Source organism: Prunus mume, linkage group LG7 (genome assembly GCF_029339155.1).
Source record: "Prunus mume cultivar Tortuosa linkage group LG7, ASM2933915v1, whole genome shotgun sequence".
Lineage (NCBI taxonomy): Eukaryota > Viridiplantae > Streptophyta > Magnoliopsida > Rosales > Rosaceae > Prunus > Prunus mume.
Window position 1 is genome coordinate 11,485,918 of NC_142704.1, and position 20,773 is coordinate 11,506,690.

Genomic DNA, 20,773 nt, shown 5'->3' on the forward strand with positions numbered 1-20,773 from the left:
GCAAGGCTTCACGTGTTGGGCCCAACGGCCACATGTGCTTCCACGTCACCCAATATGTGTTGTTCACGTGTTAGGCTTGAAAGTTCGCCACACGTGTGGGGGCGTGTTGAGAGTGTTTGCCCCACATTGAAATGTTAAGGGACCTAGCCTGGGTTTATAAGGAGTTGGGCTATTCCCCTCATTGCCAATTAGTTTTGAGGTGGAACCTCAACTTCCTTCACAAATTACAGATGCCTGGCAACTTCAAACTTCATAATATGTTCCATGTATCTTTGCTAAAAAAGAAGGTGGGTGCCCATGTCACTTCGTCTCCCACCCTACCTCCTCTATCCGCTGGGGTAGTTGCCAGGTGCCAGCTAAGGTGTTGAACAGGGGAATTTTCAAGCGCCAGAATAAACTGGTTGCTCGCTAGCTCATTCAGTAGGAGGCCTTCTTGAAGAGGATGCAACCTAGGAAGATGATTCAGTTCTCCAACAACATTTTCCATCTTTTCAGCCTTGAGGTCATGGCTGTTCTTAAGCAGGTGGGAATGTTAGGACCCAACCTCATTTGGGCCTAATGCTCTTTACAGCCCACTTACTATCACCTTAGTATCACCTAGCTAAATCTCCACAGAATAACAACTTTGGCCTTTCCGCATTTGTAGGAATTTTGTTAGAACCTTTGCTAGATCATAGCCAGCTGCCCACAATCAGGAATTGTATAAACCCTCTTTCTCTTTTGCTTGAGAGGTAGAAATGAAATGAAATGAATTTCCTTTTCTCCCTTTCTCTGGCTTTTCTGTAAGTTTCCTTTTTCGGATCTAAGGTTCTACCAAAGAAGCAGAAAGATATTAAACAAGAGGTGGATCCAAAAAGGGGTAATGAAATCGAAGAGTTGTCATGAAAGCTCCTTGTCGAAGAGTTGTCACTTTGCTTGTTCAAATTCTTCAAAAACCCGTCCTTGAAAATTGCAAAGCGTCTCTCTCTCTCTTCGTTGTTTATGTAGCTACGTTGCATCTCGTTCAGCAATCGCTCAAATTCCTCCGAAATGTTAACATATGTAGGATACAGCCAGAGTCCCTAGTAAGATGATTAATAACAAAGAAGTTAAACTCATTGCTTAATTCAAATTTTCCAAGAACACCATAATTGGGATTTGCTTTTGAAAAGTCTCAAAGTCTAAATGGTAATTGGAATCTCAATTTTACATTTCCTTCAAGACTTTTTGTTTTTTTATACGCTTCTAATTGAATTTGTTTCCAATTGTATTTCTTTCCCAATTTATAGAGATTTAAGTCTTCACAAATACAACTCTTGAAAAAAATAAAGATATTGGAGCACAAGATTTCCAGTACACGGATAACAATAATACTGGGATAACTGCTCTTAAAACCCACTTAAATACAAATGTCAAAAAATGAAAAAAATTAACAGATACAAGGGGCTTGTAGTCGAATCCTAAAGTGGTTAAGAGCATTTATACCTACATTCGAGGTCCTAGATTTTATTCCCCTTTCCAGTATCGCTTGTATAAAAAATAAAAAAAAATAAACAGAGAATCTGTTGCATTTTTGGAATTCCAATCATCACAAGAGAAGATAGAAAAGAAATAAAAAAAAGAGGGGTGCACGAGGAGAAAATTAGAGTGTGAAAATGGCTTTGATAGATTTATTGCATTTCCGAATTTTAAAAGAAAACATTTGTTACCTAATCTACTTTCCTAAATATAAAAATAGAACACCTAAATCGATAGTTTCCGTTTCCACTAAGAATATAGATAGCCTGAAAACATGTTATATAAAAGTTGCACTTCAACTACACTAGTACGTTAACTTCTATCTTCACTCCTGTTGCAGACTTGCAGTTAACACACAGCAGCTGATAGCTCGATCCTCAGAGTGGTTCCTTTACATTGACACTTTCAGATACACCTGAATACAACAACTCAAATGCCAATTCTGAAAAGCACAGAAATATCATGAGCTGAGTGTCCCAGTCAAAGGAACTTCTTCAGGTACATGTGGATCTGTATCTGTCTTGATAGAATTTAGCAGCTGGAGCTTCTTCTGTTCCTGCGCTCTCCTCCTATCAGATTCAAGGATAATGAGGAGGGCGGTGATATCGGCAGGGTTCACCCCACCAACTCTGCTTGCTTGACCAATGGTTTGCGGCCTCACCTGAGAACATGGTATTTCGATTAAACCAGATTTTTCAGACAAAAGCAATATACAACTGCTATAAGATGCATAATGAGAGCAACAGCTTGGTAACAGAGGAAAGATCACTTTCAGAAGCAAGCCTGAGACGAAGCCTGTTACCCGAGTATGACAATGAGGTCACTTTGTTCCAAAGAGAAATGCCCATGGTAGTAAAAGAGTTGGCACAAATGGATAAATAATAAATCAATGGTCAATCTAAGAGTTCAATGCCAAGAGTTAGCTAGACTCAATGTATTTGGTATCAAACAGATCAATCTCTTTTAAGTTTCTCTCTATCTTCTACTTTTTAACCGTTTGTTTTCCTACATCAGTGCATCTCCTTAGTCATCAACAATCATAATTTCTACAGGGCAATTTAATATCATGTAACAGATTCAGTATCATGCTTCCAATTTCCATCCACCAGTCGTTACATTAGGGTGTCTATGTATATACAATGACCCCAAAAAAAGGGAAGAATTTAGAACAGGAATTTGAAACTACAACCATTTTGTCAATAATATAATAAAGAAAATTCATTTCTGCCACATACTGCAGAGTATTAGGCATTTTGGTAAAAGGTTAAGCCATAATGAAATTAGATATTGGGCGCACCTTGGCGAGCTTCTCACGTGCTTCAAGTGATAAAGTTGTTATTGCATAGTAATCTAAATCCTCTGGAAGTCGTCTATGCTGTTGATGGACCATCTATAAGTAGAACACGAGTTGGATAATATGAGAGGATGGATAACAAAATACAAAATCGCTAAGTATCTAAAAATCCTATTTGAGATTATTACAAATACGAAATCAATCAGTGAGTTGCATGATTTAAAGTAGTAATGAAGATTTCTTGAAAACAGATAATATCTCTCACTTGTTGGAGTTGGATCTGCTGCCGCGAAATGAAACCCTCATACTTGATGTCAATCTCCACACATTCCTTTTCTATTCTAGACAACAGTTTACTCCCAAAACCATGCCTATCAAGAACTTTATACTCTATGTGTGGTTTCTTGAGAAGACTCTCCAGAGTAGTAAAGTCCTTCACTGGCTGACTAGAAAGACGAGTAACATCAGCAGCCAATTCCCCTCCTGATAGAAGTACAAAACAATAACTAAAAGTTCCAGTTATATATCCCAAAACCTGCAGATCTCAGTTTATTCAATTTTTTAATACCATACCCAACTTAATGAACTATTTAAACGGGAAAAAAAAAAAAAAGGAATGAACAATGGTTAAGTGACAATAAAATGGAGAACAATAACTTTATAAATTAAAACATGATAAAAAGAAGTATACAACAAATGACATGAATACTTTGCAAGAAGCATTCCAAAAGGCAATGAAATTTAGCGGTCACATTTTTATCTATCGCTCCTATAAGAGAAACATGTGGATCAAAATAATGCATTACATATGATGGGCATATTTTCCTATTACTCAATGACAGAATAGACAGGCATTTGATAAAAAAACCACTGGAGAAGATTATGTCATGGAGTGAGTTCAATTAACAATAACAAGATTAGGGTTTTAGAAGTTTCAGAAGACTGTCTTAGAGATTCTAATTCAATAACTTCAATAGAACACGTCAGTCACTTGTACCACAGTGCTCCATGAGTTATTTCTCACATCTGAGTTTCTTCCTGTTGTAAATTTTCTCCACAAGTTGCTTGAAAGTTTCAATTTGAACAATATCAACACATAATTTCCAACTTGTGCTTATTTGGTCCCTCCTTTTCCGTTTAAACAATGTCAACACACTGTACTCAAATTTTCACGCTTAGGTACCTCCAAGCAATTCTATTAATCTAGTTGGACAAAAAACGACTTTGGTTGTCTCCAAAATGATCTCAACCTAACATGACCATATTGCTTTTGTGCTCAAATCACAGATTTGAGAACCATGTTCCTGAGCAGTATGCAGTTACTATCCCACCACTTTCTGCTGTAACCTGCAAGCCCTAAGTTTTGGCAAGTTGGGATGCCTATCTTGATAAATATTTCAAGATTTTTGTTTTTGATCTGAAAATATTTCAAAATTGAAAGGGATACATTCAATAAATTTTCTTATACAAATCTCTTTAAATTTATACACCCATAACAGATCATAAGGTGGGATACGGACCACATGATGCTCGCATGAACAGAGAGTGAATTATATGCTTGCCTAGCTACTTGGACTTCAGATCTGAATGAAATTGCATGGATGTTTCTTCCTCCTAGTTAAGACAATTAAATGGAAGGAAAATATTGACATAAACTGAAAACTGCAGGGTTGGCATCATTGTTCATATTGAAACCAAAGAGACAACATCGACTCACAAACCGTAAATCGGATCAAAATTGACTGCAAAATGAGCCCGTTTTCCCATTTAGTAAAAACCCTAAATCCCCTTTTCTAATCCTCCACATTAATTGTGAGAGGAATGAGGTTCTGATAGTTGGGCTGGGGTGAAAGTTCAATAATTCCCTGGTACGTATGCAGCACGTGCGTTCAAATTGACAGAATTAAGGAATTGGAATTGATTTGTTAACGACTGCACGTGAGATGACGAAATTGAGAAAGTTGAAATCATGGTGACCAAAATTGTCTTTGAACCTAACCCCAGTGACCAAAAATACTTTTTTACCCTAAATTGCAAGGTTAACAGTTGAAGTTGAAATCAAGGCCAAATTGAAACTTTCAGTAAACTAGATGTGGAAAACGTACGTTTCCTCTAATAGTTTATTAAAAATGCCAGATTGAACAGAGCAAAGTGCACAACAGTATACAACAATATTAAAGGTGTAAAGAAGCTGCTAAATATAAGAAGCATTAAATAAAGATGATAACCTGAAATTCGGACACTTTTCAATCGCTTCTTTTCTTCTGAAATTCGAGCTTGTTTGTCCTGGTAGAGTTTCCATCGTCTATCATCTATTAACCCAATTTCATGCCCCAATGGTGTGAGACGGCTATCAGCATTGTCAGATCGAAGAAGTAACCGGTGCTCTGAGCGGCTACGTTGGAAAATAAATGATACAATGTTATGGAATTTTAATACTAATAAGCTCAATAATTGACATATAAAGTATATATTTATTTTCCGCAAAGATGACTGTGGCTAAGCAGATACGTCAAACTATCACACGGCCCATAACCTCAACAATTATATGAAATCATGTTCGGAACGTTTGTACACCATAAGAACCAAAATTAAAAGTTGTATTATCTTAGAAATTTAGTTTGAACTAGCTATTCTCCTCTCTCCTTTTAAAATTATCTTCCAACTAATTGCATTGCCTATTTTGCCCTGTTTTTCAACCAAAAAAAAAAAAAACGAAAGAAAGAAAAAGAAAACAGCACCTTACCCAAACTTAGATAGGACATGGAAGATCTTGGATAGGACATACATGGTTTTCTTGACCATATTAACCAATTGGGTAGTATGAAGGATACCCAATCTGAAAACTTCCATGTCTAGATAGATGAGCATATCTTCCAAACAAGTCATAAAATAAAACCACAAGGAAAAGACCCCAAAAAAAAAAACCCTTTAACAAACAATTCTCGAGTCAGGGTAGGGCGAACATCAGCCCTTTTCCAGCACCCCATATAGATATGAGAGGTTTTCCTTTTCCTAACACCCCATAAATTCTAGCTGCACCCTCCCTGTCTAGGTTCTATCTGTTCATTTTTGCTTCTTATCAAGTGACCTCCTCTCATTATGCACCTATTGTTCAATACCATTGGCAACTCAAGGAAGACGATATCCACTTCTTTGATGAATCTAAAACTACACAATTCAACAGTCTTACAAGTTTTGATTGTATCTTGCAAAACATTGATGTGACCACTTATGAAGTAATCAAGTCCAACCATCAAATATGCAATAACCTCAACCAACCCACAAAATTTAAAACTCCTCATACGCTTGATGCCATTTCAATAGTTGATTATCAAAACTAAAAGTATGAAAGAAAATAACAATGAACTTATGAATATTTAGATACTTTCAAGAGATCATTACCTTGTTAACATGCGGTAAGGCTCTCGAAGGTCCTTCGTGACCAGATCATCAATCAATGTTCCTACAAAACTGCTTTCCCTCTCAAGAACAATGAGGGACTTGCCATCTGAATGTCTGGCAGCATTAATACCAGAAATAATGCCCTTCAGAAAAGAACCAGAAAGCAATCATTTTTTATAAACAATAACCAGAAAGCAAAAAATTCCTTTTAACCAAGTTAATTATGTTATGCAATACTTTCGAATGTACCATTACATCAACAACTATAGATAGATTGTATTCCACAATACATCAACTGAATAAAGGTAACCTAAATAATTACTTGTGCTGCAGCCTCTTCATAGCCTGTAGTTCCATTTATTTGACCAGAGAAGAAAAGCCCATCAATTTTCTTTGTCATAAGAGATCGAGAACATTGATGAGCAGGCAAGAAATCATACTCTACAGCATAAGCAGGCCTCAGCATTGAACAATTTTCAAGTCCAGGCAAAGTCCTCAAGAGTGGTAATTGTAGTCTCTCTGGTAAACCAGTTGAGAATCCCTGTGTGAGAAGGAAATGATGAATATAGGGAAAAAAAAGTTTAAACAAAGCATCTATGTAACACATATTATAAGACATTGATTATAAGTATCATCTGCTCATAGCAAATCTGGTAAAATTTTGGCAAAATTAGGAGATCTATATGCATTCAATTAGAGAAATATTGACATAAAAAATATATCACCGATATCATAAGTAGAAAGTGGGCACCAGTCATGCAGTTAATTTATTTATATTTATATTTATTTTTCTCCTTTTCATCTAAGAAGAAGATACCTGCACATAAAGCTCAGGCACATCTCGGCCCTCTGGTTCAAGAAATATTTGATGAGACTCTTTATCCTGAAAGCGAACAATCTAAACCAAAAAATAAGGCCAAAATTATATCAGTAAACTTCTCATAATGGGAAAAAAAATATATTACCAAGGAATCTTTTTATCAATGTTCAACAAGGGTATATTGAACAAGTGATGGCTTTGAAGGAAAATTGTTGGAAACCATGTTTGGCATATGTTATTTGACTTTGTCATCGTCCTTTATTAGTTTTTACAATTGTTTGATCCTTAGAAATATTTTAGTCAGTCTTGTAAATTTTTCAAATATAAATATACAGATTTGGGTAGCATGATATATATTGTTGCCGCCACCCAAAAAGGGGAAACTAAAGAGTTCCAAGATAACCAGAATGGCAACAACTAAATGCATTACCATATGAAAAATTTCACTCATTTATGGCCTCATTTCATAATGCTATTAAAGGAGGCTTTGAGAATCACTTGGTATATCCCTCTCCATTTCTCACCTCCTAAAGAATTGTAGTTCTAGCTATTGTATTAGTGAGAAATATCTTGTAGATTTCACTCCAGATGTCTAGTTACAGTAAAAGGCAGCTTAATCTTCTGCCCCTGGACACAGGTCTCACATAGAGACTTTAGTCTTTTTATTTTAAAATAAGAAACATGCCTTCATTAATCAAATATAAATAAATAAACAGTGCGAGACAAGGGGAAGGTCTCACATAGAGACTAAGCCATAAATTCTGTGTTGTCCTTGCTTCACTCGGTTCTTTATCATAGGTTTTAGTTGCAACAAAAACAAATATGTAAGTGTCTAAACTCGTAGTTCTTTTATGGTTTGAGTATACTTCGCTTGGTGGTGCAATTATGGTTTAAAGGGCCCACTTCATATAAAATGATTAGATGATTAACAGCAAAAATGTCTTTATGATATTAGTTCAATTTCAACTTACCTTATCCTCAATTGAAGGGCAATACCGGGGCCCCTTTGCCTCAACCCATCCTCCATAAGTGGGAGTTTCATGCAAGTTGTCTTTGATTAGTTGGTGAGTGACCTTTGTGGTACGTGTGAGATAGCAGCACATTTGTTCCCTTTCAATATGGAAATCAAGATCAAAACTAAACCAGCTGACCTGTTAACCATCAATTCAGATTTAGAACACAATTCTAAAAGCAACAAAACTGACACTTCTGGTTATTAACCGCCAAAATTGAAAAGTAAATGTTCTTGTTATCTTGCTCACAAGGATTAGAGTCCTCATTTGGGGGGTTTTTTTTGGGGGGGGAAGATAATTTACAAGAAGAATAACATATGCAAAAAAAATTGTTAATTTAATCCGGGCTAAATCAGCATTATCTATCAGCTGAATCAGTTATGATTGTGCCTTACAGTCCATTTGCGCCTCCTGCATTTCCAGCAAGAAAACAATCATAAAATTGCACCTGCTAAAAGTCTGCCTTGAACCTTAAACACTTAATCTCATTATGCCTAGTCGACCACCAAAACTCAATAACACCCTATGTTCAAAATGTCTTTTCCCCAGATTTGCCACCAAAGAACCCCAATAAAGGAATTTCCATTACCCTGGAGACAGTTACTCATTTTTTATCCCATGTCAGATTAGAAACAGGTGTTAAATAACTCGCCTTCTAGATCTTGTTCTTTGATGTAACCAACGGCAATAGACTAAACTAGCAAATATTAAAATACTTAGAAACACACAAGAATTATACTGGTTCGGCAGAACTTTTGCCTACGTCCAGTTGTGATTTCTCTAGGTAGAGAAATCACCGCTCCTTTGATTAATAATAGAGATTACAGAACTTTTGCAACCCTAGAACTAATCTCAAAACTCTTGGTTGTCTCTGGCTGTTTTTCCTCTCTCAAAATAAGCCTTGCCACACCCTATTTATAGATATAGAGTTGGCTTACATGTCCCAACGCTGATTGGATTCCTATTCCTAAGTGGATTAGGAAATTACACTTATCCAAATCCTAATAGACTTCTAGAAATCCAAACCTAAATTGAATAAGGAAAACTGAAATTCTTTCCTAATCCCTCTAGGACAAGAATTGGTATACCTCTAATTTTCCTAAAACAATCCTAAACCAACTACGACATATTTGACAAGCCAAAATCCTAACAACAGGCCCTCTGGTTCCATGTAATGAGTCTCAAATCCAACAGAGATAGTTTTGCCTAGTCCAAGAGAAAGAACCGAATAGCCAAGTGTTTATCTTGGAACTTTCCATCCTTTGAAAGGCCAAGTAGGTGACCCACGTCCAATGCATGCCTTATATCATGTGGACACATAATGACATTAAAAATGTAGTTACTATCTACTTGCATGACAAGAGTATAAAGCACGATTTAGAATTATGAGTATTGCAAAACCAATATACTGAACCTACATATGGGATTAAATAGAAGGACCTCTTCATCTCCATGTTGTGGTTCCAATCCAGAAAAATCAACAGTGCGGCAGTCCACACGTGCTGGGGTTCCAGTCTTTAAGCGATCAGTTTCGAATCCAAGGTGCTGCAAGTTTTCAGTGAGTCCAAGTGAAGCTGATTCGCCAGCTCTTCCTGCAGGCATAGAAGTTCTACCAACCCAAATTTTACCACTCATAAATGTGCCCGTCGTGAGAATAACAGAAGGAGCATAGAAGTTCATCCCAAAAAATGTCTGTACACCTTCTACATTGTCATTTTTTCCTAATAAGATATCCGTCACCATTGCCTCTCTAATTGAAAGGTTTGGTGTGCTGGAAAACAAAGCAGATCAAACTAGTTAACAGACAGAAAGTAACAGCAGTACGAACAAAGATATGCAAGACGACAATAAGTGCAATAATTAAGAGTCTAAATCAGTTGTGATCATGAAAAGTATATAGCAGTCTTCAGTGTTATAATTATAACTATAAATCAGTCTTTAGTGTGATATTGACGGTTAAGATGCATCTCACCTACTCTCGCCCGTTGTACATATCAACCATCCATATGTGATCTAACAGCTGGGATGCAAGCCCTTAGTGGTCCCTAATTAGGTCCATATTAGATCGTTGTTCATGTAGTTATCTTTTTATTTCCCTTTTGGTTTTTTCTGATTTTTTTCCTTCCATAAGCTGTGGTTAAACGAACTACAAAATTAATTTAATGTAAAACAACTCAGGTGCTTCTACAATTTTTATGTAAAAGCTTCTACTGTTTGGCTGCAGTAGTTGGCTGTACTCAAGGAGAAATTTCAGGAGACAAAAGTTGTTTGCTAGTCTTTGAGGCAAGTACCTCCATGGTGGTGGGAATTTTGAGGAAAATATGATGATGATAGCACCACTATAATTGTATCATTATGCTGTCTAATACTTGATTAAATAGCCAAAATAATAGAGGAATTTCGAAATTTAGCCTAACAACAATAAGAGATGCAGATAAATCCGATGCTAATACATGCATTTACAGGAAAAAACTATTACATTTCAAAGCACAATAATCCAAAAAAGATACAATTCAAGCAATCATGATATAGAATTTGCAACACATCCACAAGAACCAGACCATGAAGTCGTCGTGCAGTAAACCACAGTATAAATTGTAATGAGACGCCCCAACTTTATCACTACTAAAAAAGACAGTAGAAATGCAGCGAGATTAAGCAATACTTGCCTCTCTACTATTTTCCTCATTTCCATAGCATATTCCCGTTTATCAGTCTGTGCACGCAATGCTCGAACAGCAGGGCCTCTTGAGGCATTGAGAACACGCTTTTGTAAATAGCACCTAAGCATAAAAAATGAAAATCAGGAACAGTTGCAAACGCTCAAGAGAACATGGGAGATTCTAAAGCTGAAACGGTAAGAACCAACAAAAAATTTAACAATTTAAAAGCTACTTGAAAAGCTAGACCAATAAAAAATTGGCATGTCCCTTAAATATTAGTCTTGCTTTTTCACCATGTAAATGTTTTAGCATTAACAAGAAAATTCTTACAGATTCATAGGCCAGATTTTGAATGTCATACCATAACAAGAATCAAAATCCATTAGGTCAATTTAACGTCCCGAATTATAGAGTATGTCAAAATGCCCTTGCGCTTCATGATTTAGCACATGCAAAAGCAGTCTCTAAAACAACTTTCGTTCACAAAGAAAAACACCAATTAACTGAGACAGTATCTAAAACATTTTCTTCTCCCCTAACCCAAGTACAATTGGACCTTTCACAAACATAGAGCTCCCAAAAGGCTTTCAAAATAAAAAAGCAATACTTTCCAACCCACCTGTATACCCCCGGACAATTGGTATTTTCTGATCATACTCCTATCTCAAAATACTTTTTTTTCTTTATTTATAAATACACTCGTTTTTCATCTCTGCAATCAACCTATGCTTGCAGTACGCAATTACCTACACCAACATTTAACTATTTTATACCATCCTTCTTAATGTATGCACCATTTGACCATTTGTATGATGTAAATACCATAAACCTGCTCATGCACCTACACAAATTATGCAATCTTATAATTCCAAAACTTACTAAGTTATTGAATGCCATTTTTATTGAATCAACTTCATCAAAATGATTCAGAAATCTGCTTAGAAACCAAAACATGAAAGAATCCAAATTATTTGAATATATATTTACAACAGAAGAATAAAAATAAACAAATAAATGGAGTGAAGTATCAATTCTAAATTTCTAATGTCCATCCTCAAAAGCAAAATCAAGAGCAAGCAACAAACATACTCCTCGAGATTTTCAGCAAAGAACATCCAAATATAGGAGATTCTATTACTTTACCGGTCAGAAATTTTTCCAATTTCACCGCCAAGGGCATCCACTTCATGTACAAGTTGCGACTTTGCTGGTCCACCTACTGCTGGGTTGCAAGGCTGCATCGAACACTTTTATTAAGAAGCGCTTTAAATTATCTGGGTCATGACTCTAAACACCCAAGCCCTTTTGCATGAAGTAATGCGATCACACCTCTATTTGTGTGAGAGCACATGAGAGAGAGAGAGAGAGAGAGAGAGAGAGAGAGAGAGAGACATATAACATCAAATAGAAAGCTGAGGAGCTGCAGAATAAATAAGTTGGAATGCTGCATCACAGTTTGTGAGATTGACAAGTATTCTAAACATTTCATCTCATTAGATGAACTTTCTATCAGACCAAAAAATAGGAAAAAAAATTGGCGAACTTTCTGGCTGTAAATCATTAAATTTTACAGCTGTTCATTTGAGTGGAATTATGAGTTAAGAATCCAAAATGAAAATTGATTTCACATATCTAACTTTGAGAAATACAATAAAAGTCCTAAATAAAATATCAAAATTAAGAAGTTATCAAGAAAATCCAGAATTAAACCTGCCATGCAATCCTATCAATATTTAGTGTCAGTAGAAGAGTTTTTGCCCCTAGACGAGCAGATGCTAGGGCAGCTTCACAGCCTGCATGTCCTCCTCCGACCACAATGACATCATATCTTTCATCAAGTATCCCATCACCACTCAGGCCTGTGAAGTGGGAAACAACATAGTAATTGAATTTAACCTTTAGTACACATACTTATAATTCCTAAATTTGTGAATGGGAAAAAAGGCCAACTGAAAGTTCAAAAGACAGGGGCAACGTAAAAATCACACATGTTATAGTTTTAAACTTCTAATATCAACAGAAATATCGAAGGATCAGAAAGTTTTTCCTTGAGATTCAGGGAGAACGACTCTTGGTTTTGCACTCCAACTAAACAATATGTATTCTTTTAGAAGTAGAATATTTGTTTTATAGGTCTATCAGTTTGGAGCTTAATGAGAGGTAGTTATTCTGATTCATAGAAAGATACAATAGCTCATAATATATATAAATATTCCGATTCAATAAAAGATAAAATAGCTCATAATATATAAATAGTTAGAAGTTAGATCAGATGAAGATAAGAAAGGTTGGTAGATTGGAAAGGAAAAATGGAAATACAAGACGAGGCTAGGTACAAATTAGATGAACTCTCCTCTCCAGTTTATTATGTGAATGCTATTCCAAAAGAAGTGGTGCAAAGTCGAGAACAAATAAATAGAAGCAAAACAAAGACTGCTCATACAGATAAAAATTCCTGTAAACCATATGTTCCAAAACCACTTCATGCTGTGTGTTTAAAACATCCTACTGCTTATTTGTTGAACTTAATGGGAAGGCTTACTGGTACTCCATACAGAAGCTTAAGGAGAAAAGTTAGTAAAATTTTCAAATTGGCTCTCAAATGATAACCAGACTTAGTATTTTAGAATCCTTCTTCTAATTCTCATCACATCACTCTTCCTTTTTTTCAAAAATTTTGTTACGGTCCACACTTTAATACTTCCATCACAAAGAAGGAAGTTCCTGATTGGTCGTTTGCAGATGCATGATTGTGTTGACATCACCAGCTTGTTTGGATTATGCAGTCCAAGCTGCCCCAAATTAACACACTAAAAAGAAATAATACAGAGTACCCTAACTGAAATTAACAGAGTGTCACAACCCGACTCCCCTAGCAAGATATTGTCCGCTTTGGGCCTCCCGCCTCACGGTTTTGTTCTTGGGCTCAAGCTAATGCTATCTTGCCCAAAAGGCCTCTTGCTAGGAAGAGAAGTGCCCACACATATAAGGCACTTCACCTTTCCCTCCCCAAGCGATGTGGGATTGCTCACCGTTCTTGTTTCCCCAAGACACGTGTCTTACACAAAGCTGCCCTCCCATCTAAATAAATATCAGAAAAGGAAAGATCCTTGAATTCTGCCGTAACTGAAGCCCAAAGAGCTGCTCCAAATTTTACTTTCCCCAGAGCTCGTCCCCTTAACTGCCTTGTGTGTGTGTGTGCGTGTGTGTATTTACATCTCTAGCTCTTCAACGTAACGGAGGATTTGTCATACACATTCCACTGCGCAAGTGATCACTGAACATGAACCAGTCATTATAGTCGTGTATGTACCCTTACGTTTAATCCAAAAAGGTATCAACACCAGAGGAAAGATTCAAACTTATATAAGCAGCACATACACTCCAGTCCAGCAGACGGAGGACTTGAAAGCTATAGTAGTGCTATCTGGATAACCTATTAGAATAAGATTCAAGGCGTTCATGACAAGTAAGCATATTTTTCTGCTTTACAAAGGACCCCAATAACGAGAAAGGGAAAAAATTTACAAATTTTTAAAAATAATAATAAAAACCCTTTGGAGAACTTTCTACTCTTTCCTACATTTTTGTTCAGCAAACAAACAGAGCATATCACATAATCTTCAACAAAACCAAAGAGAGACAACAAGAAGTTCATAAAGACGCTATACTTTGCAACTAAACGTCACTAATTCTCCAATTTGGACAATATTTTTCCATTGGAAAGAGAATGTAGCAAGTAAAACTGCATCAAAACACTCCACAACAACACATATGACCTGTTCGGCAAAATTCCTCACAGATACAGATAAAGAAGCAAGAAATATGACTAGAGCTGTACCTAGAGAGGTTGAGGCGGCAACGGAGAACCGGCGGGAGAGGTTGCAGGGGAAGAAGGGACTGCGGCGGAAGGGCAGGTCACGCGGCTTGGGAAGGAGACGAGCACAAGGAAAGAGAAGAGGTGTTAGGAGAGGGGAAGAAGAGAAGGGGAGGTGGCGGGCGAGGCGAGAGAGATGAAGAACCGTTAGCGCTGGTGTTGTTGCCATTGGCTATTGCTCAGTCTCTCTCAGTCGTCAAGTTTAGAGAGCTTTCCTTTGCTCTTTTTTTTTTTTTTTTTACCGGTGCAGGCGGAAAATCTATAAAAACAATGTGAGCCGTTGTCAAATCTAGTGATGGCATAAATTCCGGTCCGGCCGGCTCCGGACCCTAAGTGGGGAGAGTTTGGGAGAAAATTATGGGCAGGAACGGGATTCTTAAATTGTAAAAATTCCCGGTTGGGGACTGGCCAGAGATGGTATTGTTATCCATATCCCCATACCTAGCCCAATAAGTAGTATGTTTATTTTTAATTAATATAATATGATTATGATATAAGGACAATTTCTAAAACAGGTTAATAGAGCCTCATTTAGAACTCTGATGAAATCTTTGATATAATTTGATATAACTATTACAAAATATCACTTTCACAACAGGGGGACTCTATATCTTGAGCTCTATATTTTGCTATAATTTTATATACGTGTTATTTTTATAATATAAAATTTATTTTTGCTTTAATGTATATTATGATATGTTAATTTTTTGTGTGTGAACTGTTTGGGCCTAAATTGGCATACCCAACATAAGGAAAGAAAAGCTCATCTCGTTTTGGCACAAACACCTCTTTGAAATTGGGCCATAAATACACATTCAAAAACAATGAAAGCCCAACATCAAAGAACCCAGCCTTTAGTTTTTTTTTTTAAAAGGGGGGCCCAAGTCCTTTTTGCAAAGAAAAAAAACCACTAGCGCAGAATCAAAATATCAGAGACTTGATTAAAAGCCTATTCTTTCAAAGAATCTACGTGACCATCAGAAATGGAGAAGTCAACAAATTCAACTATCACAGAGTTGATTGGAAATTTCAAAAGAAAAAGACAGTGGTTGGCAAACTAGGAAGAGACATCTCTGAAAATCAGTCAGCCAAAGATCAAAATCCCTCTTATATATTCAAAGATATTGTTTCCACTCCAGAGACGCACTATCTTTTAAGGGATACGTACGCTATGTTTTCAGAAAGGAGATAAGCAGGAAAGAGGGGATTTGTTCAAAACTGAAAAAATCAAACTAACCATCACGATTGAAATCACACAAGGGGCAGTTAAATTGGGAAAATGAATTAGGCTTTCTCTTAAAAATAGGGAAGTGATCTCTAAAGATTGATTGATGAAAGCCTATCTGCCAGAATTTAATTAAAAATCTTCCCTCTCTTATACCTCTTTGTAGATCTTTGAGAAGACTTGCCGCCCATTATTTTAAAAGAAAGAAAACCCTACCCCTATGCTCTTTTTTATATAAATACAAGAGAGAGTGAACAGGGCAAAACACAATCAATCTTACACTCAATTCATTAATCAAACAAACAACTCAAAAATCAACCAAAAGCTCACTTGAACTCCAAAAAAAACCAGCTTTAGATCAGATTTCTCAAAGTTCAGACTTAACTACTCAAAACGAGATCTCTCTCGTTACAAATTTGGTTCAGCAAAGCCAAAACAAGCAGAGTTTGAGTTTTCCCAAATAAGAAAACCTCAACAAATCTCACAGTGTAGTCTCTAGCTCACTAAATCCTCAAGAATAGCCACTTCTGCCCATTCAAACTGAAGAAGCTGCAGTTCTACCCACTCAAAAGCCTCCCAAAGTTTGAAGTAGATTAAAGCTCTGCCAAACTTGAACTTTGGTATCGATTTGTAGATGAAGCTTAGCAGTTGAAGTTGTTGACTGCTCACCCAGACATATCCAGCCCGGATCGAGTCTTCTATCCAGACAAAGATGGAGTTCCAGTTGTCTTTTTGTCTTTCCAATGTTGACATGTATATTTATAGTTTTGTAAATGGCAGTTCTGCCTAAAGCATCCAATTTCTATCAACTATTCAGGTAGAAAGTTTTATATCGAGATAAATTGCGAAAGTCCTCACCAGTCTGAGGCAAGAAAATAACTTACTTAGGAGATATTCCTCACCCAAATTCACAATTGTTTGTTTTAGAAATCAATAACTTGGGGCGCAAGTTATCTATTCTAGAAGAAATCTACTAAAATCTTCATTGCTAGCAGTGGCACGCTCATACACCAAAGAAAGCCGTCTTGTTGACCAGTCAATGGTTTCCAAGGCAGTGAGGAACTTTGCCCTTCCATCTCAAGAGCAAACACAAAACGGGGTGAATAATTTGGCACGCCCAGTGGGACTTCTCAGTATACATGCTCTGACAGATAACTTCTCAAGTTTATGAATATTGGAAGCTCTAGTCAGAACCCGCACCACGATATGGAGATAAATAAAAAATAAACTAAAGAGGAAACATTCATTGGTCAACAAGTGAGTATGAGGAGCTGCAGTCACAAGGCAAGTGACCAACAACACACATGGGATGCTTGAGTTCCAAATCTTGCTTCCCTTGGATGAGCTCTCACCAAATTGAATCAAGGGATGCAACCTCCAAATTCACCACACTAAAGCTTGGAAGGATGAGATTACAAGGGAGGCTTGAGTGTGCTAGCACAACCCCCTAGTAATGGCTGGCCATTTTGTATACAAAAGGAAGACCTTGATTTTATCTCTTCCTCTTGCCTCGTACAAAGTGAAACCCTAAAGAACCCTAAGTCAGAGCTTGGCTTATATAGCCTTGTTACTTAAATTGGGTATCACATGACCTCATTTCCCATGAGTTGGGTCAAACCGAATACCCATATGGTGTGGCGGGCCCTCTTATGTTTCTTGGACTTGTTGGGCTTCTCAATTTAAGTTGTCATATACAACTTAACTTTAGATGCTCAAATGGGTCCAAACCCGATAGGCCTTGGAACCCGTTTTATATTTAATGCTCATTTCACATGTTACTAAATCAATGTGATTAATTAACTCTTTAATTAATGTTGACCCAATCAACTAATCCCTATAGTCATTGATTTAGTTATCCTAAATACTTATCCAAAGAGTACTTTACAAGAGTGCGATCTATTGGGTTCTGAATGGTGAGGCAATGTGTGATACATGAACCTTTATCTAAAACGACACTGTTTCCCTTATTATTTAACTTCAATAGTTAGATAATTGAAATATCCATTGGATGAGGTAAAATAAATTGTGATTTTAGGAAAAATCGGGATTTGAAGCGTGGAAAAGGGAAAGTCCTTCGTTTGGCAAACTGAACTCATAATTTGGCAAATTATGCATGGAAAATATCTTGGGATTTCCCAATCCAAAATCTCAAGTTGAAATTCTATGAAAATAGATGGAATTGTGAAATTCTCAACCGATCCGGAAATGAGATTTTATGCGCACCCAAATCTCCTCAATAAAGAGTAGGCCTCATCTACGTCTTCTACAAGGAGAGACAAAAACAAAGAGAGAAGATGGGCAAATCTAACTTCAATTTTCCATTTGTTTCGTTGCCATTCGATTTTATGTCTCTTAACTCATCTTTTTGATATGATGGAATGGAAGCAAGCCTCATCACTCCGGTTTTGTTCCTCTCTTCTTTTCAATCTAACAAGCGTATTTTGACACTCCAAATCAAGGTAAAAGTTTCAGCTATCATTCTCTCCTCTATCGATGAGTGTATATATTTCTCCTTTTCAGTGCTGCATTGGTTGTTTCTTGATTCTAATTTTGGGGCACGAATTTGAGTTTTGATATAATATGTTGTTTGCTTACAAATTTTTTTTTATTTCCCTTTTATGTGATCAATGAGATCAATTATTGAGTCTTTTGTTGGATTATAGCTCTTTTACATTAAATAATTTATAGGGGAAAGATTTTTGCACCTTAAGACATGAAGAAATTGGTGTACTTGATAGTCTTAAATAGTTGTATTGTATAAAAGGGGAAATTTGAATAAGTATTGTTCTAGTGAAGTTGTTATTTGTAATCCTAATGCATACAAGGAAAAAAAATTGAATATCATGTATTCTTTCAGTGAGTGAAATGTTAGCATTTGAGATCGCTTTGACCATATGAAAAAGTTTACTGAAAGAAAAATAGATAATCGAATGAGCATAATTTTCTATGTATGTAAGTGTTGTACAATATTATGAGTGTGTTAAGTGATTCTTCAATAATCTAGGTGTGTTGAGTGGTTTTTGTGTATGCTATTTAGTTTACTCATCCTTTTGACATGATGACAGCATACTTTATCTCTGGCATTCTTCCTCGGACCTTTTAATTTGACAAGAGTATTGGCTTTTCTTATCAAGGTAATCTCAGCTATCCAGACATAATTATCTACTCTTCTTATAATATGATACTTATATGTCTCAAAATTCATAACGAAGTTTGAATGTCAAGGTAGGTGGATTGGTTTGTCTACGCAAATTCAGTTGAGTGTGTTGCTTTGTTGGGCTTAGACCCATCATATATATCAAAAGTGTGTCTGATTTGAGCATTTAGGCTAATAGCTCCCAAAATGGCCCAAACCCAACTTGTTGGTTTACACACAACAAAAATAGGGTGGGAGGCCTGGCTGCTGTAATCAGCCATTTCTTGCCTCTTGGCAAGTTGCAGCCACAACACAACATAACAAACCATCCTCCTATACTGATACCATAATAACTACCAAGACAAGTATATTATATAATAAGTTTACACACTTCACCATAAAATCAGTCAAAAGCCTAAATAAAACGGCATGTATTCCTCTACATTGTCTAAATTAAAGACTGAAATTGAATCAAATCAAAGTGCATGAAATACATGTCATAGGATAGGACCCATTAATTGAAGCGTTGCTAAACAATAGGATGGTTTAACAGCACACCTCTTCCTCCTTCAAAAACTATCTTGATTTTGTTGAGTGTGGCTACAACTTCTTTCATATTTATCCTCTCTTCTGGTGATTCTGCACGGCAAGTAAGGGCTAATCTCATAATCGCTAATATGCAATCCCTCTTCCTCACATGATGATCATCTTCCTGCTCTGTCCCAATCCCAAGCAAATTGGCATCCACAACTTCATCTATGATTCCACGTGGTAATACTAGTGAGTCTACAATCCATTACTTTAAATCCATTTCCCCAACAAACATCTCATCTGTTGGCTTCCTTTTTGTGAATGTTTCCATGAGCACAATACAAAAACTATACACATCCCCTCTTGTTGAAACTATTCCTTCCATTCCATACTCTGCAATATGAATTATATTTGAGTTGTACTTATATATATCTAAATGATATGTTATCATATCATACTTATATATATTTAAATTATATTTGATGAAAAGACCATTTTAAGTTATGTTGTTCGTAATTGAAACATATTAAATTATAGCAAGTACATACCTGGAGCCATATACCTAACTGTGGCTAGGGTCATGGTTTGGGTAATAGAATCTCCTCCACCCAAGAGTTTTGCAATTCCAAAATCAGCAACATGTGCAACCATATCATCATCTAGTAGTATTGTTGGGCTTCATATCACAGTGCACAATAGGTATTGAATAACCATGGTGTAGGTATTCCACTGCCGCCGCAACGTCTATCATTATCTTCAACCTCTGCAAGATATTCAAAGAATAGTTTTGAGAATATAACCACTTGTCCAGGCTCCCATTAGGCATGTAGTTCAGTACCAAGGCTTTGAAATCAAGTTCACTGCAACAGCTGATGATTTTGATAAGGTTTCTATGATGAATATTGCTTAGCATTTCACATTCCCTATCAAAACTTTTGAAAGCCCCTTCTAGCTGTAAACTGAAAACCTTTACTGCAACATCTATTCCATCTGAAAGCGTCCTTTTATACACTGAGCCAAAACCCCCACTTCCGAGTAAATTGTTTTCGTTAAATCCTTTTGTGGCCCTTAGAAGTTCTAGGTGTGAAATTCTTCTCCAAAAAAGTTGAGGCAACGAGGTAGCCTCTCCTGCAACTTCCACATTTCTTTTCCTGCGGAGTACAAATATAGATATTGAGGCCACTAAGAGAATTAGTGATATGATCCTTGGGATGATATATTTAGCTTTCTTCCAATTTGGTTCAAGTATAGTATTTTTGCATGGTGGAACATGAAGTCGGGGTGCACCACAGAATGCGCTGTTTGAGACAAA

The 20,773-nt window shown here is 36.5% G+C and overlaps 1 protein-coding gene and 1 pseudogene across 1 annotated transcript; both read right to left on the minus strand.

Annotated features, from left to right (window-relative positions):
- Positions 1 to 1,621: 1,621 nt before the first annotated feature.
- Positions 1,622 to 14,879, minus strand: LOC103336603 (glucose-inhibited division family A protein). Its single transcript, XM_008239663.2, has 13 exons — positions 14,534 to 14,879; positions 12,403 to 12,551; positions 11,836 to 11,927; positions 10,699 to 10,812; positions 9,470 to 9,800; positions 7,988 to 8,167; positions 7,014 to 7,094; positions 6,519 to 6,737; positions 6,197 to 6,339; positions 5,020 to 5,186; positions 3,057 to 3,274; positions 2,795 to 2,887; positions 1,622 to 2,158 (listed from the first exon to the last, which is right to left on the minus strand). The coding sequence occupies exons 1-13, from the start codon at positions 14,736 to 14,738 to the stop codon at positions 1,958 to 1,960; spliced, it is 2,193 nt and encodes a 730-aa protein (XP_008237885.1). The 5' UTR covers positions 14,739 to 14,879; the 3' UTR covers positions 1,622 to 1,957.
- A 4,580-nt stretch (positions 14,880 to 19,459) lies between these two features.
- LOC148915464 (receptor kinase-like protein Xa21) lies at positions 19,460 to 20,604 on the minus strand (annotated as a pseudogene).
- Between the last annotated feature and the right edge of the window lie 169 nt (positions 20,605 to 20,773).